General features: G+C 39.3%; 1 protein-coding gene across 13 annotated transcripts in view; it reads right to left on the bottom strand.

The window, feature by feature from the left end:
* RALGAPB (Ral GTPase activating protein non-catalytic subunit beta) overlaps positions 1 to 25234 on the bottom strand; it is a 97978-nt gene that overhangs the window by 64261 nt on the left and 8483 nt on the right. For 11 of the 13 annotated variants that reach the window (XR_012519353.1, XM_074406521.1, XM_039479485.2 and 8 more), the window contains 5 exons: positions 21700 to 21915; positions 17860 to 18062; positions 12931 to 13094; positions 10310 to 10496; positions 4979 to 5110 (listed from right to left, as the gene is read on the bottom strand). Coding sequence is in view for 12 of the 13 variants with exons in the window: in XM_074406525.1 (XP_074262626.1) it covers positions 4979 to 5110; positions 10310 to 10496; positions 12931 to 13094; positions 17860 to 18062; positions 21700 to 21915 (902 nt within the window). In the remaining variant the exon portion in view is untranslated. Of the gene's footprint in view, positions 1 to 4978; positions 5111 to 10309; positions 10497 to 12930; positions 13095 to 17859; positions 18063 to 21699; positions 21916 to 25234 lie in introns of those variants that run through there. The other 2 variants (XM_074406526.1, XM_074406527.1) reach the window with 2 other exon arrangements.

Raw genomic sequence — 25234 nt, 5'->3', positions numbered from 1 at the left:
GAGGTAGAGGAGGGAAGATTCGTCTCTAGCAACAGTGCCTGCTGGGAGCTGTAGTTCAACTATTCAAAAATTAGAAGACCAAGGAGTAAGTTGAAATGGACTACACCTAAGTCCAGCAGAACTCAGCTAAATTCATGTCTATTATACATCAAAAACTAGAGAGAGAAAGGTTCATATCAGCTTCTCCAGAGGTCAACCAGGAATGATTTTATTGGCACCCAAATATTCAGAGAACAGATTCAAGAACATAAATAAAACTTGAAATGAGAATGGGTAACAAAGGCTACAAGAAACTAAAAGAAACTGCATCCCTGCAGTTCCCAATGCCCTGTGTACCTGACACATGTGGGGAACTTGTTGAAAATCCAGATTCCACTTAAATTTACTGAAACAATCTCCAGGTAGGGCCTAAAGGGCAGGTGGTCGGTCATACACAAGTCCAAATACAAGGATTTGAGAACAGTATGGGAAACAAATGAGAAACATTTTTTGGTTTTCCTGGAAAAAGATAAAGCACTAACATACAAGACAAAATGTTGATGCCTATCTCCCCATCATATTCCACCTTCATCCTAGGAAATCTACCAAAAATCACAAATAATCATAATCATAAATAATCCTCATGACCTGCCTTCTACCCACTCGCAGCTCATTTAAGAAAGGAGGTAAAATTGTCCTAAAGGAGTTATCCAGATGTCTTCCAGAGACATAGTTAACAAAGATAACTTAAAAAAAAACAAACAAACAAAGATAACTTGACCCAATTTTCCCTCTTGAGAAACTAAGCAAAGGGAAAGCCCCCATGAACTGAAAGCACTAAATTCAAACAGTATCACAGCTATTGACACCACTGGGCAGTTACCAAGAGACTGCATGTCCCCCTCTCAAACAGGGACTCAGGAGGAAGCCTGCTGGAAAAACAGAATAGTTGCTGTGTATGCACAAGAGAATCAAAAAAGCAAAGAAAGACAAATGACAGAGTGGCTTATCCTAAGGCTGCCTGGATCCCTCCCCAACATGAGAAAAGGTTGTTCACTGCTTCATGGAGCCTGTAAGAACGCTCTTAACGTCACATAATCTTTTTCGCACCTGCATTTGCTTAAGTAGTCTCCTATTTTAACATCCAAAATGATCCTGAGTAAAGTACCACAGTCGGCTCAACAAGAAAGATTATCTAAGAACTACCTCTAAAAAAGACTCTAGGACTACAGTTTTCTGTTATTTCAAATTCTTGAGAATATAAAACTTTGACACAACAGAGCATTAAAAAAACAAAGTTTTCCTATTCGTCAAAAAATAGAACTATAGACAATTCAGAAAAACATGAAAAGAAAAGCACTCTAAAACCAAGCAAAATTTTTCTTTCAGGAATGATAGATGGTTCAACATTGGGAAATTAATGAATATTTCACATCAACAGATGAAAGAAGAAAAACCACTTAATTGCTTAAATGGATCCAAAAATATTACATGAAACAATTCAGTACTACTTCTGATTTTATTTATATTTTAATTTTTTTTTTTTTTTTTGGATACACTCTTGCTCTATTGCCCAGGCTAGAGTGTAGTGGTGTTATCTTGGCTCACTGTAACTCCACCTCCTGGGCTCAAACAATTCTTGTGCCTCAGCCTCCTGGGTAGCTGGGATTACAGGTGCATCACTATGCTCGGTTAATTTGTGGGTTTTCTTTTGTTGTTGTTGTTGTTGTTTTTTTTGAGATGAAGTCTCACTCTGTGGCCCAGGCTGGAGTACAATGGCACAATCTTGGCTCATTGCAATCTCTCCCTCCCAGGTTCAAGAGATTCTCCTACCTCAGTGTCCCAAGTAGCTGGGACTACAGGCATGTGCCACCACGCCTGGCTAATTTTTGTATCTTTAGTAGAGATGGGGTTTCATCATATTAGCCAGGCTGGTCTCAAATTCCTGACCACAAGGTATCTGCCCATCTCAGCCTCCCAAAGTACTGGGATTACAGGGGTGAGCCACCATGCCTAGCCCAGTTTGCCCAGTTTTTTGTATTTTTAGTAGAGATGAGGTTTCACCATGTTTCCCAGACTGGTCTCAAACTCCTAAGCTTGTGTGATGTGCCCGTCTTGGCCTCTCAAAGTGCTATGATTACAGGTGTGAGCCACCATGCCCAGACTATATTTTTAAAATTTTTTAATTGCTTAGGAAACCAGGAGCATAAAAAAGAACGTCTAGTCAACAACCAACATCCTACTCAAAATTCCATATATTAGAGGCATTCCAATGAAAATCAGAACCAAAAAAGGTGCCAAAACAGTATCATTTTAATTCAACAGCATTCTAGAAATTCCGATGGATGCAGTAAAATAATATACAGACTTAGTTGTAATAATAGCAGCAACTTTTCAAGCACCTACCATGCACTAGGCATCATATCATTTTACATGCTTTTTCTTCTTCAGTTCTTATAACGAGATGGTACTATCATTATTCCCATTATGTAGATTAAAGAAACTGAGGCACAGAGAGAATAAATTGTTTGTTCAAGTTCACAAAGAAAAAACTAGCAGAACTCAAGTCCAAGCCTTACTACATCCAAAGTACTTTTAATTAGTCACCAAAACAGGTATGAATTATTAGAAAAGAGACACTTATTTGCAGATATGTGTCCATATCTCAGAAGAATCAGTGAAATACTCAGAGCTCTTTTAAATGCCATATATAGTATACAAAATAACATAAAGTAAAAAATGTTCTTTACAGCAGTAATAGCCATCTAGAAGACAGAACAGCAGAAAAGAGTTAGCTTTTCACAACATCAGCAATACCTAGAAATAATGGTAAAGAAAATATTAAAATCTTTGTGAAGAAAACTGTAAAACATTTCAATAAGATATACAAAATTCTAAAAAAAAAAAGAAAAAGATATACTCTTAGAAAGGCAGACTCAATATTAGATATAAGCTTTCCCTGAATATAAATACAGGCTTAATACAATTCTCATCTTTGGTAGAGTCTGGCTAACTGTTCACCACTTTCTCTTTTCTTCTCTGTTCTCTTACAATTAAGTGTGGTGTGTGTCTTGACTTCTGGCCAATGGAATATGAGTAGCAGTGATTTATATTACTTCAAAGCCTGACACATAAAACCCTCCTATAAAATTTTCCTTGCTCTCTGTTCCCCATCTGCTAGCCAGATACAAGACTCCTGCTTATAACACTGAGGCCCTAATGGAGTCATCTGTTGAAGATGAAAAAGCCTCTGCCAGCAGGGTCTCTTAAGACTATGTAAGCAGAGCCAGTCCTGCTCCAGACTTTATAAAAGATTTTCAGGTTCATTTGCTAAAGCAGAATGTATTCTTTACCCTAATTAATATACAATCCAAACCCCAGAAGGTTGTGTTGAGGTTTTTCTTTCTGTTTGCTTATGTTTTGTAACTTGAAAAATTAGTTCTAAAATTGATTGGAAATGTTAAACAGGCAAGAAGAGATAAATATTCCAAGAGAAGAAGAAAGAGAAAAACATTAGGCCTACTAAATATTAGTAAAGATTATAAAGTTAAAATAAGTAGAAGTGTGACTCTGATATAAAAGTAAATGAAGAAATTAATAAAGTTACTAAAGACAAATCCCAGGCTGGGCATAGTGGCTCAATGCCTGTAATCCTAGCTCTTTGGGAGGCTGAAGCAGGTGGACTGCTTAAGTTTAGGAGTTTGAGACCAGCCTGGGCAACATAGGAGGACCCCATCTCTACAAATTATGTGTGTGTGTGTGTGTGTGTGTGTGTGTGTGTGTGTGTGTGTGCGCGCGCGCGCGCATATATGTGTGTATATTTGTAAATGTGTATATATGTGTGAGTACGTGTACGTGTGTGTGTGTGTGTGTGTGTGTGTGTATAAAGACAGATCCTGAGGTATATAAAAGAACTTACTATTACAAAGGAAATAAAATTAGAAGAAATCATAGGTGACTACCTATCTGATCAAAGAGCACTATAACTACAAAATAGGAAGAAATAATAAAAAATGATGAACATGCCTAACTTATAAAAAGGTCATAAAGAGTAATTCAGAATAAATGATACACAAATAGAAAAATTAGGCCAGAAAGAGAAGATATGCAAGAAAGAACTTTAAGAATCAGATCATTTACAACAGAATAAATGTCCCACAGAGCACATGGATGGGGTTAGAAGAGGGATAAGAAAAAAGTGATGAAGCTGAACTGAAGAGAATTACTATAAAGACAGGGACAGCAGGAAGTAGTAGTATACTCCTCTATGATATTTTAGGGTGTATCTCTCACTGACACTTTTTTTTTTTGAGATAGAGTTTCACTCTTGTTGCCCAGACTGGAGTGCAATGGCGAAATCTTGGCTCACTGCAACCTCTGCTTCCCAGGTTCAAGTGATTCTCCTGCATCAGCCTCCTGTGTAGCTGGGATTACAGGCATATGCTGCCACACTGGGTTAATTTTGTATTTTCAGTAGAGGAGGGTTTCTCCATATTGGTCAGGCTGGCCTCGAACTCCCGACCTCAGGTGATCCGCCTGTCTCAGCCTCCCGAAGTGCTGGGATTATAGGTGTGAGCCACCATGCCCAGCCTGAAACTTTAAACAGGGTACTGGAGGAGGGCTCTGAGAGGCCGACTGACCAGTCAGTGCTGGACAGAGGAGCAAGGCAATCTCCAGTCCCCATAGAACGTGACAAAAATCCCGAGACAGAGATCATCAGCCAGACTGCAGCAACAGGCAAGAGAAAAGTGCAGCATTTACCACAGGGAAAACATTCCTAGAGAGTGTAAACCAAGGGCAGCTGAGGACAGCCTAACCTTGCTGGGATGGGGCAAGCAGAAGGCACAGGACAGAAATGTGCTTGTCCAACTGGGTTCGATTTGATGAATGGTGCTTAGCATACACATTCTGAATTCAAACAAGAGACTTAGAGTATGGTTCCTGCCCTGAGACACTTACTGGGTAAATAGCACATGAAATAATTAAAAAATAGTAATACCTTAACATATGTAAAAAGCGAAACCATGTCTGTGCAACACACTCATTATCCATTTCTGGAGGGATCAGACTAGCATCTTCATCGGCAACTTTAAATGGAGGAAATGAAGGACCATACGTAAAGCGTAGCAATCTAGAAAATAAATGCACACCAAGTCCATTTCTTAACAGATTGAAAAATACACTCAAGCATAGAAACATGAAAGAGAAAATACATTAAACATGTGTGCCTCACATAAGTGAATAAGATATATGGAAACTCTCATTTATAAAACAGACAAATGGAAAGAGGATTTCTAGTTTTTTATGTTTGGGATGATAGATATGCTAATTACTCTGATCCAATCACCATACATTTTATATATATCAAAACATATCACTATGTACCCCACAAATATGTCCAACTATTATGTGTCCATTAAAAAAAAAGTTTTACATTGAAAACAAATTGGAGACTTTCAAAATGATTTCTAATAAAAAGAAGCTGGGAAGTGGAGAGTATGTTCTGGTATATATATTTTCTATGTTATACACATGTGTTATCAGCATCACACATGAGTTTTTGGATAAAATAAACAAATACACAAAAAAAGAATGTTTTAAATTATTTAAGACACATAATTTAAAATTGTATTTAAATAATTACATATTAGAAATCACATATATATTACATATTACTTATAAAAAATTATACTCTTTATGTAATTATATAATCATACAATATTTAAATTTTTAAAGATTCATCTTACTGCAAATTTCTGCAATATAAGTTATAAGAATTACATGAAGTTTAGAATTTATGACATACCATAAAAATAACTAAATTCAACAACTCAATTACTTAATAGTAATTTTCTAAATGTATTAGTATTCAAAGTCGTTTGACTCAATTATTCTCTATCTAGAGATAATAGAATCAGAATATATATAAAGACTGTGTATAGCCTGGGCGAGGTGGCTCATGCCTGAAATCCCAGCACTTTGGGAGGCTGAGGAGGGTGGACCAGAAGGTCAGGCGTTCGACACCAGCCTGGCCAATATGGTGAAATCCTGTCTCTACCAAAAATACAAAAATTAGCCAGGGTAGTGGTGGGTGCCTGTAATCCCAGCTACTTGGGAGGTTGAGGCAGGAGAACTGCTTGCACCTGGGAGGCAGAGGCTGCAGTGAGCTGAGATCGTGCCATTGCACTCCAGCCTGGGTGACAGAGGGAGACTCCATCTCAAAAAAAAAAAAAAAAAAAAAAAAAAAAAAACTGTGTATAAATCATTCATATTGGCCGGATGCGGTGGCTCACGCCTATAATCCCAGCACTTTGGGAGGCTGAGGCAGGCGGATCACCTGAGATCAGGAGTTCGAGACCAGCCCGGCCAACATGGTAAAACCCTGTCTCTGGAAAAAAAAATAAAAATCATTCATATCACCAATATTTTTTAAATAAAACAACGGGAACAACATAAATGTCAAAACAGCAGCAAGGGAAGATGGAAGGACTGCTTGAAGTCAGGAGTTTAAGTCTGCAATGAGCCATGACTGCACCACTGTATTCCATGCTGGACAACATATCTCAAAAAAATGCTGGAACAGTGGTTCACGCCTATAACCTCAGCACTCTGGGAAACCAAGTCCAGTGGATCACTTGAGTCCAGGAGTTTGAGGTCTTCCTGAGCAATATGGGAAAACCTCGTCTTTATAAAATATACAAAAATTAGCCGGGCATGGTGGCATGCACCTATAGCTCCCAGTTGCTTGGGAGGCTGAGGTGAGTGGATTGTTTGAGCCTGGAAGTTGGGGCTGCTGTGAGCCCTGATCATATCACTGCACTGCAGCCTGGGTAACAGATCAAGACGAGCAAGACACTGCCTTAAAAAAACAAAAATAACAACAAGTAAATTATTAAATGAATAATTCAATTATATAATGGAAAACTACAAAATCATTAAAAATATGATCTCAACAGCTATTTAAGAATGAGAAAAAGTATGTATAACTGAAGTGACAAGAATCAGGCATCAAATGAAAGCAGCAGATAACAATATTATATCGATAATGTTAAACTGGTACTTTTAAAAAGGGAACTAAATGAAAAAATACATTAAAATGTTAACATGGGTTGGCTCTAAATGGTTAAGTATTTGTCCCTACATTTTCCAAATTTTCTATTATAAGCATGTACTATTTTCATAATCAAGATAAATGTTTTATTTTAAAACAGATCCATAATTTTTTAAAGCAATCCTCCGCCTGTGCATCCCATGGTATTATGTATTCCAGGTTTACAGTATTGTATTAAACATGATGAAAAATAAATGAAAACTGTGAGATCACTTTTTATTGAGACACACGATTTACTGGAGAGATTAACTGCTCTAGCAGAGATCATTAGTGTCATATGGAGTTTTAAGTGAATATTCACAACACTTGAGCTCATTGCAATAGCACCAAGAAGTGGCTATAAAATTATTACAGTAGTATAGTATGTCTCTCAGTTAATTTTATGCAATTATGATTTAATACTGCAGCTTTTATGTTTGTTTATATTTCTTTATTGTTTACTGCAAATGGAACCATGTATATAGTCTATAAGCATTTGTATCTATAAGTTTCAATAAATTTTAATTTAGCATAACACACTTGTGTATATTTTATGGTAGTAAATGATACAAAACTAGCATCTACATATATTTTATATGACATACCTAACTTTATTTTTTTTCAATATTTCTAGGCTACACGACTCATCTGCACATTTTTTTTCAAATTGTCTCAAATCTCAAAAAAAAAAAATTCTATTTTTAATTAAGAAAAATCTACATGTAAGTGGACTCACACAGTTTAAATACATGTTATTTAAGGGTCAACTGTATTCATAAATAAAATTTGAAAGTCAGGCCAGGTGCAGTGGCTCATGCCTATAATCTAAGCACTTTGGGAGGCTGAGGTGGGTGGAGTATTTGAGGCCAGGAGTTTGAGACCAGCCTGGCCAACACGGTGAAATTCTGTCTCAACTAAAAATACAAAAATTCACAGGGTGTGGTGGCGCATCTCTGTAATCCCAGCTACTCAGGAGACTGAGGCACAAGAATCTCTTGAACCTGGGAAGTGAGTTCTACAGCCACAAGCCACCACACCTGGCTAATTTTTGTACTTTTTGTAAACAGGGTTTTGCCAAGTTGTCCAGGGTGGACAAGTGATCTGCCCACCCCGACCTCCCAAAAGTGCTGAGATTACAGGCGTGAGCGACTGCACCCAGCCAGAATAAATTTAATATCATTCTTAGTATATATGCTGCCGAGGAGAGCACAATTTTAACAACATTCTTAAGCACTCTAGGATTTTCCAAATGGTAAATCAACACTGGTTTTGGCTTGCCAGGCATTGACTTCTACTCTTTAGCTATAGAAGTCCTAGATTATGTCTTCTCCCAATACAAGACTGTTTAATGCACAGTGAAGATCTGTTGTTTAGTGAAGCCACCTTCATCAACGATCTTAGCTAGATCATCTGGATCACTTGCTGCAGCTTCTCCATCACACTTGCTGCTTCAGCTTGCACTTTCATATTATAGACACACTTCTTTCCTTAAATCTCATGAACCAACCTCGGCCTGTTCCTAACCTTTCTTCTACAGCTTCCTCACCTCTCGAAGCCTTCATAGAACTAAGACAGTTAGGGCTTGATCTGGACTAGGCTTTGGCTTAAGAAAATGTTGTGACTGCTTTGATTTCCTATCTAGACCACTCAAACTTTCTCCATATCATAAATCAGCCTGTTTTGCTTTCTTATCATTCCTGTGTTCAGTGGTGTAGCACTTTTAATTTTCTTCAAGAACTTTTCCTTTGCATTCACAACTTGGCTAACCAATTGGTGTAAGAGGCCTAGCTTTCAGCCTATTTCAGCTTTCAACACACCTTCCTAAATAAACTTAATCATTTATAGCTTTTGATTTAAAGTGAGAGACATGCAATACTGTCAGTGCCATTTTTCCAACAGCATGTGCTCAGTTTGTGCCTTTCACTCGAACACTTTTTTGAGGCCACTGTAGAGTTACTAATTGGCCTAATTTCAGCATCATTGTGCCTCAAGCAGGGGAAAGAGATGGGAACAGCTGGTCAGTGGAGCTGTCAAAACACAAACAACACTGATCGATTAAGTTCACCATCTTATATAGCTGTAGTACATGGCACTCCAAAACAATTACAATGGTAACATCAAAGATCACTGATCCCAGGTCACCATAACAGACAGAATCGTAATAAAAAAGTCTGAAATATTCAAGAATTACCAACATGTGACAGGCACAAAGTGAGCACATGCTGTTAGAAAAATGGCACTGACAGACTTGCTTGGTACAGAGTCACTACAACCCTTCAATTTGTTTAAAAAAACAACAGAAAAATATGCTATCTGTGAAGCTCGACATAGTAAAGTGCAATAAAACAAGATATGGCGGGCCAGGTGCGGTGGCTCACCCCTGTAATCCCAGCACTTTGGGAGGCCGAAGTGGGTGGATGACCAGGTCAAGAGATCGAGACCATCCTGGTCAACATGGTGAAACCCCATCTCTACTAAAAATACAAAACATTAGCTGGGCATGGTGGTGCATGCCTGTAATCCCAGCTACTCGGGAGGCTGAGACAGAAGAATTGCCTGAACCCAGGAGGCAGAGTTTGCGGTGAGCCGAGATCGCGCCATTGCACTCCAGCCTGGGTAACAAGAGCGAAACTCCGTCTCAAAAAAAAAAAAAAAAAAAGATATGGCTACATATTAACATCAGGATGGAAATGAAAAAATAAGTCTGAAAAAAAAATGAACCTAAGAGTATACTTATAGAATAGTGATGGTATTATATGTAAATGGTAAAAGGGTAAAATTATTATTATAAAAAAAACTACCTACTTTGGTTATAAAGTAGCATGTATAGTAGGTTCCCATTTCTGTAAAATTATATCTAAATATACATGGTAGGATTTCAGGAGAACTTAACTTTTCTACTATACCTTTCTATGGTTTGTTTCTTTAAAATAATGATTATGCATGTTTTAATAATCAAAATTAGAATGGAATTTTTTTGTCGGGGAAGTGGGCTATAAAATTTATGTTTCTCAAAAATACTTGATTATTCTGAAAGGTTTTTTAACAGGCATTATCCAAACTGTTATATCTATGTTTAAAAAGTGGCTCATTCATGGAATACATTATTAAAAAGGCTGGGTCTGTATCTAAAGTACAGTAATAACAGACCCAGCCTTTTTAATAATGTACTCCATGAATGCCAGAAAGCTGCCTAAGGTCAGACAGGTGAAGGAGGGCAGAGCGATGACAATAACCTACCTGGAAGTGAGCGCACAAATGACCTTGCTCCACTGCTCCACCACTGCTGGGTGATGCCTCCAGTTAGCCACCATCTCCTTGGCTGTTTTCCAATAAGGAGGTGTTGGGAAGCACCGAGTACAAGCTAGTAACCACACCTCAAAGAGAACACCGATCAACTTCTCTGCTAGATTCTCAGCAATGCCACCTTACCAACGAAAAGAAAACACATCTTTGGCAAACTTGGTTTTAAAGCAGAATCTTTTAGTCACTGATTGGGGAGAACTGGTCAAAAAAATAAAATAAATGCAATGTTAAGTTTTGACTTCCAAATAATCATTTAATAGTAAAAATGAGAAGCAATTCTTAGGAGTTCCTGTGCCCAAAATCATAGATACATCAAAAAACTTTTACTTTGAAAGATTTCAAGTTGCCCTGTTTAATTCTTATTGAAGGCCTTAATCCTCCAGCAAGGGGACAGAGGGACACAGGGAAGAAGGAAAAGGATGACTGTCTATGATAACTGACCACAGAGAGTCAGTTTCTACACCAAATAGTTCATACAAGTGACCTCATAAAATCCTCACATTAATTCTGTAGGATAGGTATCTGTAATACCTAATATTAACTGCCAATTATACCCATTTTGAAGATGAGAAAACTTAGATTCAGAAAGTTTAAGTAACTTCATGCAGCCAGTAAGTGAAGGAATCAGAACAAACACCCATGTCTTTTTACCTCCAAACTTTGCCATACAATGCTCCAAGTATCTGAAAGCCACCCTTCAAGGGAGAGAGAGACCGAGAGAAATAATGGAGCAAAAGGACTGGTGCTGGGAAGGACAGAGCCTTAACCATGAAAATGTGGCTGTTCCCCTGTTCTAAGCCCTGGAACCAGGAGGAAAAACAGCAGTGGTCTTTATACTGCCTAGCTCCAGAAGGTAAAGTTGGGACTCACAGGAAAAGTTCTAAGAATGTGTGTTTCAAATGAGCAAAACCAAAGTTTCAACAACAAAGAGCCCAAGAAGGGGATGAATTGTCTGCCTCATGCTGTTGAGATCCCTGGCATGGGGAATAAGTAGCAGAGAGGTGATGAATCAATGACTGGCCAGCTACTGTCAATACCAGACAGAGTATTCCTATCATGGTGTCCCCTCCCACACTGAAATTCTATGCTTCCTTTTAAATATTTCCCTGAACACTGCATCTGTGTGAGAGCACAAGCACACTCATATGTGTTAGAAAAGAGAGTACACCGATAAATAAGCAAGAGAACTTGGAACTAGATGATCAACTTATAGTTTACATATATTGTGCTATGACATACAAAGCAGGGTTTCTGAAATACACTGTAAAGTCTTATAAAATTGGAGGCATTGTAAGGGCTAGCAAACTGGCACACTTCCAAATAGAAAAAAGACTTTGGAGGTTTCATTTACTGAGTAAAATATCTTCTGTCACTATCAAGTTTTCAGACTCTACTTTGATAACTACTTTGTAATACATGATCTATAGGTTCTAATTTAATTGGTTTTTTTTTTTTTTTGAGACGGAGTCTTGCTCTTGTTACCCAGGCTAGAGTGCAGTGACGCGATCTCGGCTCCCTGCAACCTCCGCCTCCCAGGTTCAAGCGATTCTCCTGCCTCAGCCTCCTGAGTAGCTGGGATTACAGGTGCCTACCACCATGCTCAGTTAATTTTTGTTCTTTTAGTAGAGACTAGATTTCACCATGTTGGCCAGGCTGGTCTCGAACTCCTGACCTCAGGTGATCCACCTGCCTCGGTCTCCCAAACTGCTGGGATTACAGGTGTGAGCCACCATGTCTGGCCAGTTGTTTCTTATATAGGCTCTATCCCAGGCGTCCCCAAACTACGGCACGTGGGCTGCATGCGGCCCCCAGAGGCCATTTATCCGGCCCCCCACCGCACTTTAGGAAAGGGCACCTCTTTCATTGGTGGTCAGTGAGAGGAGCACAGTATGTGGCGGCCCTCCAACGGTCTGAGGGACAGTGAACTGGCCCCCTGTGTAAAAAGTTTGGGGACGCCTGCTTTATCCTAATATTTTGTTTTGTTTTGTTTTGAGAGACAGAGTTTCACTCTTGTTGCCCAGGCTGGACTGTAATGGCATAATCTCGGCACGCTGCAACCTCCACCTCCCAGGTTCAAGCCATTCTCCTGTCTCAGCCTCCTGAGTAGCTGGGATTACAGGCACACACCACAACACCTGGCTAATTTTTGTATTTTTAGTAGAGACAAGGTTTCACCATGTTGGCTAGGCTGGTCTCGAACTCCTGACCTTAGGTAATTCACCTGCCTTGGCCTCCCAAAGTGCTGGGATTACAGGCCTGAGCCACCATGCCCAGCCTATCCTAACATATTAAATAAGCTACTGTTCCCATTATTATTAAACATGCAAAATTCACTAAGTTCTTTCCTACATTAGCAAAATCATTACTAAAGGTAAAATAATTTAATTAGTGCTAAAGTTATATTGTGCCTGAGGGTTTCCATTCTAAGAATTGTTAACCTTCGTTTGTAAACTGTCATGCCAAAATCTAAATCCCCAATGAGTCTACCACTCACTAAGTTTAAAGATGAACTGTATTTGGAGCTCAGAAATAAATCGGAAATAAAATAAACAAACCTTGAACAGTTGGTGGGGCCAGAAGTATGTCATTAATCTGCAGAAGAAACAACAGTAATACTTCCCAGGTTTCTCGGGCCATGAGAGATGACTCACGAGCCAGTTTCTGAATGGCTCTCAGGACCTGTAAGCATAGTCGAATCTGACTGGAACCCTGTTCCTGTCTGAAGAAGACAGACAGATATCACTGACAAGCCTGGAGGAGAGACAGCAACAGCTTTAGGACAGGTGACTCATGGACGTGGCAAGCAGTGGTCCAATGAAGCTCCCTAATAGTATCAGCAGAGAGAGCTAGGCATACTATCTGCAGTTTAAAGCTACTACTTACTCGTTGTACAGTTCAGCACTCCAGGATCTAAACCTACCACTCCTATGAGAACTTGGAAAGCTTCTGGGAGGACAGCAGGAATTCAAACATAACCTTCACTTCTGGATTTTCTATGTCTAGCATGTGCCTAACGCGGATTAGCAGGTACTCAATAGGTTTTTGTTGAATGAAAGAGTAAACATCCACAGCCATCCTTGCTGCTCACACTGAAGCAGAACAGTCTTTGTATTCTTTTAAAATTTTTAAAATACATATTTGTAAGAATTCTGCATGAGATTTTATAGTCTTCACAGTCCCTCTGAAGCTAAGGTCTGCTAGAGAAGGGCCTATGGGATGGACAGAATAGCCTAATAGATCCCCAAAATTGATGAGGTATGTAGGCTTTGCTTCAGAAATAAATACCTGCTACTGCTGCTCTAATTTTAGAAAAAGACACTTAGACAAAGATGGAAACTCCAAGGTTCCCAGGATACCCAGAAACAACAGTTTTAAAACTCACTGCAGGATCGTTTTTTCCAGGGGAAATCTTATAAACAAGAATGATCTATAAAACACAGAAGACCAGATGTGGTGGCTCACGCCTGTAATCCTAGCACTTTGAGAGGCCAAGGCGGGCAGATCACGAGGTCAGGAGTTCGAGACCAGCCTGGCCAACATGGTGAAACCACATCTCTACTAAAAATATAAAAATTAGCCGGGCGTGGTGGTGGGCACCTATAATCCCAGCTACTTGGGAGGCTGAAGCAGGAGAAAGTTTGGCCAGGATTGAAGAGGAAGATAGAAGTCCAGGTCCAGGCCCTACCACCCCTTACCCACCCTTTTCAAAGTAGACCACTGAGAATCTTGAAAACAGCAGGAAACCCAATGTATTAGCAAATGATAAGCTGACCTCCAGACCTCTTACAGAAAACCCATCAGAAGTATCTAATATTACTGAAGTAAGTCTTGAGGTCAAGTTTCTACATATTGTCATTTGTCACAAAGAACTGATAGAAACATATCTGAATCAGATTGGGGAGTTTGCTCAAGAAATTCCAAAAAACAAAGTGGGTTCCCTTAGAACTCTCAACCCAACCTTAGAATAGAGATTATCAGATTCTGGGCTATGATGCAGAGAACTGGACACTTACCCTAGAGTTGCAAGCAAATGACACCACTAAATTTTCCCTAAAGTAGTCAGTTCTAAGGCAAAATGATGAGAAAATTGCCTAGGAAGAGTCAAGCACCCCCAGGAGCAGGGAGATGTTCCACATTCAGCTAACAGTGGATCTAGTCCATGTAAAGCTTTAAGGTTCAAGCTTGTGTCTATTGCTCTGGCTTACTTGAAGAAGAATAAAAAACTACATAATAGCCCCAAATCTAACTAAGTAATATAAGAGGAAGCCCAGAATAAGAAATAAATATACCACTAATGGCCATGGGACTGACACTCTTCTAAGAGTGCATGCCTCCTTCATTGTAACTTAGGCCTACCTACCATTTCCAGGTATTTGCCCAATGGCAGGAAAGGAAATACCTGCTCCTCAGGTACTGAGGCTCCTCCACACTCAGAAGGCCTAAATTCAGGCACAGGGTCCAAAGTTCTAAAGCTAAAAGAAATAAGGTAACCTTTACATAAAAACAAACAGAAGAGCTAAACACCAGGTATTTCCCTGTCAAAAATATCAAGTTACTTTTTTTTTTTTTTGAGACAGAGTTTCGCTCTTATTACCCAGGCTGGAGTGCAATGGTGCTATCTCGGCTCACCACAACCTCCACCTCCTGGGTTCAAGCAATTCTCCTGCCTCAGCCTCCCAAAAAAGTAACTTGAAATCTTCAGAAAAACTGCTTTGGCCGGGCATGGTGGCTCATGCCTATAATCCTAGCACTTTGGGAGGCCGAGGTGAGTGGATCACCAGAGGTTAGGAGTTCAAGACCAGCCTGGCAATCATGGTGAAACCCCATCTTAAAAAAAAACAAACCAACCAAAAAAACTGCTTTAGAAGAGTGATGGTGAATGATGGCCAATGGGTCAAATCTGGCCTGCTATCTATATTGTAAATAAAATTGTATTGGAACATAGTAATGATCATTCATTTACAAATTTTCTATAGCTGCTTTCATGCCATTCTAGCAGAACTGAATAACTACAATACTATATGACCTGCAAGGCCTAAAATGCTACCGGGCTCTTTGTTAACCCTGCTTTAGAACAATATTATGTTTTTTTAAAGTACAGTATAGGCTGGGCATGGTGGCTCACGCCTGTAATCCAAGTACTTTGGAGGCCAAGGCGAGCGGATCAACTGAGGTCAGGAGTTCAAGACCAGCCTGACCAACATGGTGAAATCCCATCTTAAAAAAATAATAATAATAAATAAAGTACAGTATAGTATATGTGAGCAATCAAAACTTTAATCAACTTCAAAAGATGATTTACTCTTCAATCAATTCCAGATAAAAATCAAACTGATGGGCACAAGAGAAAGGTTACATTCATTCTGACATAATCTCTAGCAAAATGGTAAAGGCAGTTCCCTCTAATTTGACTGTCAATTTTTATTAAAAACAACTAATTAATTAAACTTAGATGATAGTTTTGTGAACTATCAGAATCAAATAAATAACTAAAACTTCAAATAATGGGAGATGAGATCATAACACCAATACTTAGCATTGAAAATATTCAGCTAATTTTCCTAAAACATTGGCCAGGAAGAGAACTCTTATTCTCAGTTGAGTACCCTCTCAGAACTTACTAACACTTATGCAGACACAGTTTTGAGAAAACAAGGTAATTATTAAGCAGCAAAACAATTTATAAGGTAGTCATGTTTCTCAAAAGAGTAAAGTAAAGGTGCAGGCCTAATTAACTCAAATGCCATTAATTTTTGCATCTATATAAATTAACTGAGCACTGAGAGGTAGTGGTGTTACAAAGAAGAAAGAGACACAGTGACAATACTACTCATGAGACTGTCCCGGGCACAAAGAAAAGCCCAGTAGTCTGCTATATAAGATAACAAGAAAGCAGTACAACTATTATACCATTTTAGAAGAATCTGCTTATAAACAATATTCTAAGTATTGTCAAACACTTCCTGTTTCATTTGGGTTTTTGTTTTTGTTTTTGAGATGGAGTCTCACTCTGTCACCCAGGCTGGAGTGCAGTGGCACGATCTCAGCTCACTGCAACCTCTGCCTCCTAGATTCAAGCAATTCTCCCTGTCTCAATTTCCCATGTAGCTGGGATCATAGGCACGTGCCACCACGTCCAGCTAATTTTTGTATTTTTAGTAGAAACAAGGTTTCACCATATTGGCCAGGCTGGTCTCGAACTCCTGACCTCAGGTGATCCATGGGACTTGGCTTCCCAGCTTTTTGGGATTACAGGTGTGAGCCACTGTGCCCGGCCCATTTCCTGTTTTTAATTCCATTTGAAATTAATAAATACTAGCAACACGCATTTAATTCACACCTAAGATAAGTACTAAGTACTAAAATACCAATACTGATGCAGGTACTGTGGAAGCCTAAAATATAGACAACACAGTTCCTGCCTTCAAGTTGGTTAGATGGGGAAAGGAGACACACATTTTAAAAGATAATCAACAAAACAGTGAGAGGTACAAGAGTGATGCAGAAAGTATCATACAGGTTCAGAGCCGGTGCAATCACCGTGGGACTGAGTGGTCAGGTAGCACTTCTCACAAGGCAGATTTAAAGAACCAACGAAAATGAGATGTAGTGATGGAGAGAAGAAGGAAGAAGACAAAAAGACATTATGATGGGAAAGATCTTTAAGAGGTCTTAAGGGAATGTTTGATGTGTGAGTCTGACTAAAGAGCAGCACTCATGTGGAATTAAGAACAGTAGTCTGTTCAGGAGCCACACTACAGCAGGCATTTCATGCTGTTTACCCCTAAGCCTACAGACCAGAGTTCTTAATGGAGACTTCTCTTTTAATTCAGATTTTCCAAAGTAATCTTCCTTTTATATTTATAAAGTTAAAAACTTACATAGCTGGTTTTCAAAGTCCCTCACCATATGACAAACCAAAAACCCTAACCAGAACTTTATCAAGAGGAGACATGCCCTACTGCTCCTTAAAGGTATCCTGCATTATGATACTTAAGGCCTTTGCCTCAGAAGATGAAAAAAAAAAATCAGTAACAAACTATCAAGAGGAATCTCTTGGCTTAAAACGAATTTGCCCATAATAATTTCAAGTGTCTTCATTCTCTCATAGGAAAGATGCCTGTTAAGGTAGATGCATTTCCCTCAGTTCTTTAGCCTAAAGAGAGATAAGAATTGTGATAGGCAAAATTATATATTTTTTTTTAGTAGAAGGGAAAGATGTTACAGTATTTTAATACCTAACAGTTAAGAGATTTTAGAAGCAAAGCCGAAAACCTTTAAAGAACCCATACCTGTTAAAAACTCCTAGTAAACATTACGTAAGCCCATCTCTCCTAACATTCACATTAATACAATCTTTAATTGAACACATGGAGTCACTGTTCAGATGATGAACAGTGAAATCAGCTCCTTATACTACAGTAACATTTATGAATATTTTACTATCACCCTGTTAATGGGCAAGATAGACAGGTATAGCTTACCTTGGTACAAAAAGATTTTGCAGGTGTTTTAGTATACTTTGAACATATTGATTAGGCTCTTTAATAACTGGCAATGGAATAGAATCTTTCGGCAACACTAAAGCCATAATCCAGTCTGTATATACATCAACGCAGTATTTTACAGTCTCTCCATCCAATGGAAGGGTCAGTCCATAGCAAATTACTTCCATGGTCCATTTTACCTAGACAAAAGAAAATATCCACATAGAATTATGATGCATGCCTATCTCAGTAGACTGATTTAAAATGTTAACCTCTTTTACTGCGAAAAGCCCCTAAATTGACCGTATATTTGTCTCAATGTAAATATCAGATTTATTCTAGAGAATGCGTTTTTCACATATCAAACATACAATTTCCCAGGCAAAAGATTTAAGAAGAAAATAAATTACTTATTTTTAAATATTAAGCCTATGCTGGTTTTTACCCTTTCGATAATATTATTTGCTCTGTGAACCAAAAAGTAAATACAGGTCATTTCAATTTTCCATAGAGATTAGAGATGCAAAACCAGAAATTTTTTTAGAGTTTTTTTCTCCACGTAATGTGTATGAGTATACGTAGCATTTAGAAAATCATATAAAGTCAGTCACATTCCATCTCCAGATTATACAAATGAACAAATAACAGGAAGAAAGATGAACTGTTTGACTCTAATTTTACAACTGTTTTCTATGCCAAAAAAATACAGCTGAGAAAGGATTCAAGCTGGGTAAGATCCTAACAAGACATTTAGCTGCACTGAATGAGTCTCAGCCTCCTGACCTACCTGAATCAAATCCTAGGGACTGAGAGAACTTGTCTAAGAGACTGCTGAACCACTGCCTGCAGTTGTAAAGAACTGTAGAGATTAAGTAATCTGGCCCAAGTTGCTGGTGTATAAAAGGTGGAGCTGGAAACTTGAACCCTGGTCTTCCAATTAGAAGGTGCCATTGGGCGCCTTTTTCCAAAATGATTTTGGCACATTAGCCTACTATTATTCTGTCATGTAGTATCCTGACCAGTTATAAATCCAGCCATTCTATCATCATCTGAGCTATATGTTTCCATCTATGAGAAACCCTAATTTGCAAAAAAAAAAAAAAAAAAGGAGGAAACTGCATTCCAGACATTGTAAACTGGAAAGCTTAAGTGAATTCCAAACAAAACTTTGAGACAAATTACTAAGCAATCAGTGAACACTTATAAAAGAGAAGCATGAGGCCGGGCTCATGCTTATAATCCCAATACTTTGGAAGGCCGAGACGGGTGGATCACCTGAGGTCGGGAGTTTGAGACTAGCCTGGCCAACATGGAGAAATCCCGTTTCCACTAAAAATACAAAATTAGCCAGGTGTTGTAGTACACGTCTGTAATCCCAGCTACTCGGGAGGCTGAGGCAGAAGAACCACTTGGACCCGGGAGGCGGAGGTTGCAGTGAGCCGAGATCACCCCACTGGACTCCAGCCTGGGCAACAAGAATGAAAACTCTGTCTCAAAAACAACAACAACAAGAAAGAGAAGCATGATCCAAGACCCAACTTGCTCAAAAAGATCAAGTCATGCCAAATGAGCTTCATTCTTTTATTAATAGGGTTACTATTTAAAGGGCTGACAACGATGTAGTCCTTGCAGTTTGCAAGGCACTTTCATAAATATCACCTAGCCATTATAATAACCCTGTGCAGACAGAGTAAACTAGCCTTACTTTATACATAAGAAAACAGAAGCTTAGCAAGATTAAGCAATTTGACACAAGTCACTGGTTTATAAAAAGTGGAGCTGAAAACTTGAACCCTGGTCTTCCAACTAGAAATCTGAAGCTATTCTCACCATGTCATTAACAGAGTTCTCCGGCAAATGGGTATCTGGGTATTGGCAAGAAATCTGAACAGACCTAGGATCTCCTTGTGGACAAGATGGAAACATATGGCCGAGAGAATGGTAGAATGGCTAGATTTACAATAGATCAAGATATCACATGACAGAGTAACAGTAGATTAATGTGCCAAGATCATTTTGGAAAAAGGTGCTCAGTGGCATGCCAAAGGCTCTGCTAAGATTTTAACTTAAGGGAAAAAAAAGAAAAACAGTATATGTTGATCATCTGTAGTCATCACAAAGCTAAAAAGGATGACCAACTTATTGGACAGAAATTCAGGATTCAAAAAGACTTCGACAGCTTAAAACCAAAATCAAATCTAACAAGATAAATATATGCATTAAAATTTTAAGCTCAAAAGCAACTACAAAGGCTAAGGGTAGGAAATATATGGTTTAACTGCATAAATAATAAAGAAGCCTACAACAGCACACTGAAGTTATGACAAATTTGGAGCAGGGTGTAGCAAGATTTAGCCACATAAGAGATTCTAAAAGATACTGCAGGTCCCTAATTATCAGATGAAAAACCAAGGAGAAGATATCTTTGGTGATATCTTCACACAATCGTTTAATTTTATAATTCTAGAGGACACATTAATTCTCATCTCTTTTCAAGGGCAAGAAAGGAGAAAAACAAGGGCTGTACCAGAGCACCTCTATCTACTCATGTACCATCTCATCCCAGGAGAAGGCAATAAGGGATCCCAAATGCACCAGGAGAACCACTAGGGCCTGTGCTAATCCTCAGGGATAAATCTAGGGTCCTCTGAAGAGAGAAAATGCTGAGGACCTTTACTCTTCAGTGACCCATGCCTGAGGGATAACTGCACCTAGAACTACAAGTTTTAGTCTTATATCTAAGTCTAATTTCTCCTTCATAAGAAACCAAAAAGCAAACAGAAAAAAGAGTCTGAGGAATAGGGTACAGGTTTTGCTAAACATGAACTCTGAAGGTTGCATGAGCTTCTTCAACACAAGGGACAAAGTTTTAATCCTGCATCTTAGCCAGAATTTATATTAGCAAGCTCCTCTATCACTCCGTTCTCAGGGCCCCATCACACCTTCCCAATGGCAATCTAACTTCAGCCCAGGCTGCTGAACCCAAGAAAGAACAAAGGGCCAGCTTCAGGGCAAGCCATTCCAAGAGCCCCTACCTTTAGAAACAGCAAACGCCCAGCCTGGGCAACATAGTGAGAACACCACCTCTATAAAAAATTTTGTTTTAATTAGCTGGGTGTGGTGACACATGTCTGTATGTAGTTCCAGCTACTTAGGACTCACTGGCATGGAAGAATCATTTGACCCCATAAAGACTGAGGCTACAGTGAGCTGTGGTCATGCCACTGCATGTCAGCCTGAGTGACAAAGCAAGACTCTGTGTCAAAAAAAAAAGAAACAGCAAACACAACCCCAATTCCAATCACCTAGGCTTAAGCCAGAAGGGTTTGGCTTCTCTGCATCACTCTTAAACCTGGAAGCCAGGAAGGGGTAGGCAGGGACAGGGACAGGGAAAAGCTTAAGCATAGCATACACGTTTTCAACTCGACATAAGATGGTCTTCAGTCAGAGGCCATCTCGAGGTAGGGATGACGTCTTCTAAACACACTCTAAATGGAAATCAGAAGACTGAGGCTAGAGCTTTGGGGAAACGGTTTGACATTGAAGTCTTTGTCTTGGCCTTTAAATCAAGTGGAGAATTAACCATAACTAGTAAAAAGTCCCAGCAGCAACACAGTACAACTCATTTCTCATAACCTCCATAAACTCTGAGTCCCAGCCCTCAATTCAAACAAGATCAAAATTGCAAGTCACACTATATTGGGCAGAAATCCATTAGAAAGCTGATGTTATTCTATTACAGCTCTTTTCAAAGGAAAAAAAAAGTCAACATTAAACAAATTCTTCAAGAACAAATGTGCATTTTCTTATAATAGAATGAAATTTAGAAACACTTACTTCTTTGTCAGTTTTTAACAAACTCTCACTACCAGCCACTGAAGGGGTACCTAACACCTGCCCAAGAGGACGGACTACAGCATTTGCCACCTCTCGCCCAACGTTCTCTGGATAGCTGTGCAGCACACTGGTATGGCCTTTATCATTCTGAATCACCAAATGCAGTGACCTCCACTCAGAGTACATTGTGCCACTAAAGTACAATCCAAATGGCACCTGAAAAGACAAAACAGAAATGCATGTCAAATTATACTACTGGAAATTAACAGAAATAAGTAAAACAGATGTATAGACTTTTGGCCTGATAAAGAATGCTGCAAACATCTTGCCTCTGAAGACAGAAAAAATGTATCTAAATGTTTTGGGAATGTCCCAGAACCTCAGGGTGAGATTAGATAGGAAGGCAGATCCTGAAGCTTTCTGAAGCTACAGGAGCCCTCAGAAGCCCTGGGGCAGAGCTGGAGAAAACTGCAATTGGGCAGGGAAATAACAACATGATCAGACACAGGACATTCATAGCATGAAGGAACCCTTGAATTCAATGGTTTCAAGATAGAAAAACACGGGAGAATGGAATGGCCTAAGTAGGAAGGGGAAGACAGAGGAGAATTTACTGAGACCCAGATTTTCAGTCAACAGTTTCAGAGTACCCACTATCTGCTGGATACATATCCCTGCAATGTCTCAGCACTGTCCTCAAATTGTACTTAAAAATTCTTTGAGACTGTTTCATTCTCCGCAATAGTGGTGCTGAAATGTTCAGTAGTGGAACACTGGGAAGTCACAGTGTTCTTCAGGAAACATATTAAGAGCTGCCACTTATTAAGCATTTACTACATGCTACTCATATCACTAAAACCCTATGAACATTCAGTAACATTATCCCTGTTTCACAGATGAAGATGCTAGAGCACAGAAAGGTTTGCTTCTTACCTAAAGCTTCAAAGTTATAACAGGGTACAGCTAGGGTTTTTTGTTTTTGTTTTCGTTGAGACAGTCTTGCTCTGTTGCCCAGGCACACTGAAGTGCAGTGGTGTAATCTCAGCTCACTGCAACCTCTGCCTTCCAGGTTCAAGCAATTCCCCTGCCTCAGCCTCCCAAGTAGCTGCAATTACAGGTGCATGCCACCATGCCCAGCTAATTTTTGTATTTTCAGAAGAGACAGGGTTTCACTATGTTTGCTAGACTGGTCTCGAATTCCCGACCTGAGGCGGTGATCCATCCACCTCTGCCTCCCAAAGTGGTGGGATTACAGGTGTGAGCCATCGCAACTAGCCAGAGCTGGTTTTCAACCCACATCTGTTAAGCTCCAGGGCATGGTCTTAGCCATGACACATGCTGCCTCTCCCTATTCTATACACCGTCCAGGGCATGTACTGCTCTTGCCTACACTGTACACACTCCATGAAACGATATGCTAAGTCTACTGCACATATGAGGGATGTCAGCAGCAGAAAACATATCTGTATGAATGCAATGTAAATATTACAACCATAAATGCCATACTCGTAAGAAGAATAAATGATGGTTAGCCCTTTCCAATTCACTTCTGTTAACTTCCACTTTCTACTTGTTCTGAAATCTGTTTGCCCAGCAAGCAGTTTAAGCAAACTACACAGTTATTATTAATGTTTAAAAAGTTCTATACTTAGCTGGGCGCAGTAGCTCATGCCTCTAATCCCAGCACTTTGGGAGGCCGAGGCAAGTGGAATGCAAGGTCAGGAGTTCGAGACCAGCCTGGCCAATATGGTGAAATCCTGTCTCTACCAAAAATACAAAAATTAGCCAGGCGTGGTGGAAGGCACCTGTAGTCTCAGCTACTTGGGGCATTGAGGCAGGAGAATCACTTGAACCTGCGAGGTGGAGGTTGCAGTAAGCCAAGATCACACCATTGCACTCCAGCCTGGGCAACAGAGCAAGACTCCATCTCAAAAAAAAAAAAAGTTCTATTCCCAAAAGCTACTTTTTCCTTAAACTGGAAAGAGACTGGCGTTGTTTAATTTTATCCTGAGAAACCTCATCCCAGCTCACCAAACATCAACAGTATATGACATTTTTCTAAGACTAACTCTACTGAAGTATAAAGGAAAACATTTAAAGATTTTTTTTAAAAAAAAGAAGAGCATACAACATTTGAGAATCACAGGCATAAAGAATGAAAATCAAACTCTTTAGTATGAGAGTCAAAGTCATTAACAGTATGGTCCCAAACTATCTTTCTTTCTCCTTTCCATACACAGGAATCCATACATTTTCCCTCCCATCCAATTCAATCTATTTAGCTTCCTTTGGAATCTGAGGGACCTGGGCCCAAGTACCCTTCAGTGACCCTATAAAGATCTTGTAATCTCCCTCCTCCTCCTCCTCCTCCTCTGGATTTTTCCCTGAAAATGGGTAGGCAGGAGGAATGGACCATCATCTAACAAGGCACTCACAATTCAAAGGAAGGACAAATGCATCTGACTACTAAAATTGCCTCAGTTTCCTCATGATTTATAAGGAATTCCCCAAAGGATATCCTGGTGTCCCCCTGAAATAAGTACTCTCAACAATATAAGGGAGAAAAGAGAAAGCTCTGATAGGGAGCCATCACCATCAAAAAACAACTAATTTCCACACATATTTTTTCCTTGCTTTTTAAAATTAACATACATACACATACTTACGTATATACTACATACATATACATATACATATACATATATACACACTGTATGGTCTCTTACACAAATGCATAAGTATATTATGCTACAGGGATTTCTGTTTTAGTGTGGTTTTTCACCCTTTTCATTTTTTGTTAGGTTTCATTCCCTGTCCAAATAATTTACTTCCTTAACAGACAACCCTGTTAACATCTTTTTTTTTTTCTTTTTTTCAGCTTCCTTATGTCATTGTCAGAGAAGTAACCCTATTAACATCTTTTTTTTTTCAGCTTCCTTATGTCATTGTTAGAGAAGTAACCCTGTTAACATCTTTTTTTTTTTAAATTGTAGTTTAGGTTCTGGGGTGCATGTGCAGATCATGCAGGACTGTTGCACAGGTACATATATGACAAGGTAGTTTGCTGACTCCAACCCCCTGTCACCTATATCTGGCATTTCTCCCCATGTTATCTCTCCCCAACCTCTCCACCCCCGCGTCCCTCACCTAGATACCCCCCCAACGGACCCCAGGGTATGATGCTCCCCTCCCAGTGTCCATGTGTTCTGATTGTTCAATACCCGGCTATGAGTGAGAACACGCAGTGTTTGATTTTCTGTTCTTGTGTCAGTGTGCTGACAATGATGGCTTCCAGATTCATCCGTGTCCCTACAAAGGACACGAACTCATTGTTTTTTATGAGTGCATAGTACTCCATGGTGTATATGTGCCACATTCTCCTTGTCCAGTCTATCACTGATGGGCATTTGGGTTGGTTCCAGGTCTTTGCTTTTGTAAACAGTGCCGCAATGAACATATGTGTGCATGTGTCTTTATAACAGAACGATATATAATCCTTTGGGTATATACCCAGTAATGGGATTGCTGGGTCAAA

The sequence above is a fragment of the Saimiri boliviensis genome, chromosome 9 (genome assembly GCF_048565385.1).
Source record: "Saimiri boliviensis isolate mSaiBol1 chromosome 9, mSaiBol1.pri, whole genome shotgun sequence".
Taxonomy (NCBI): Eukaryota; Metazoa; Chordata; class Mammalia; order Primates; family Cebidae; genus Saimiri; species Saimiri boliviensis.
The sequence above is the reverse complement of the archived record's forward strand: the minus strand, read 5'-3'. Positions and strand labels throughout refer to the sequence as shown.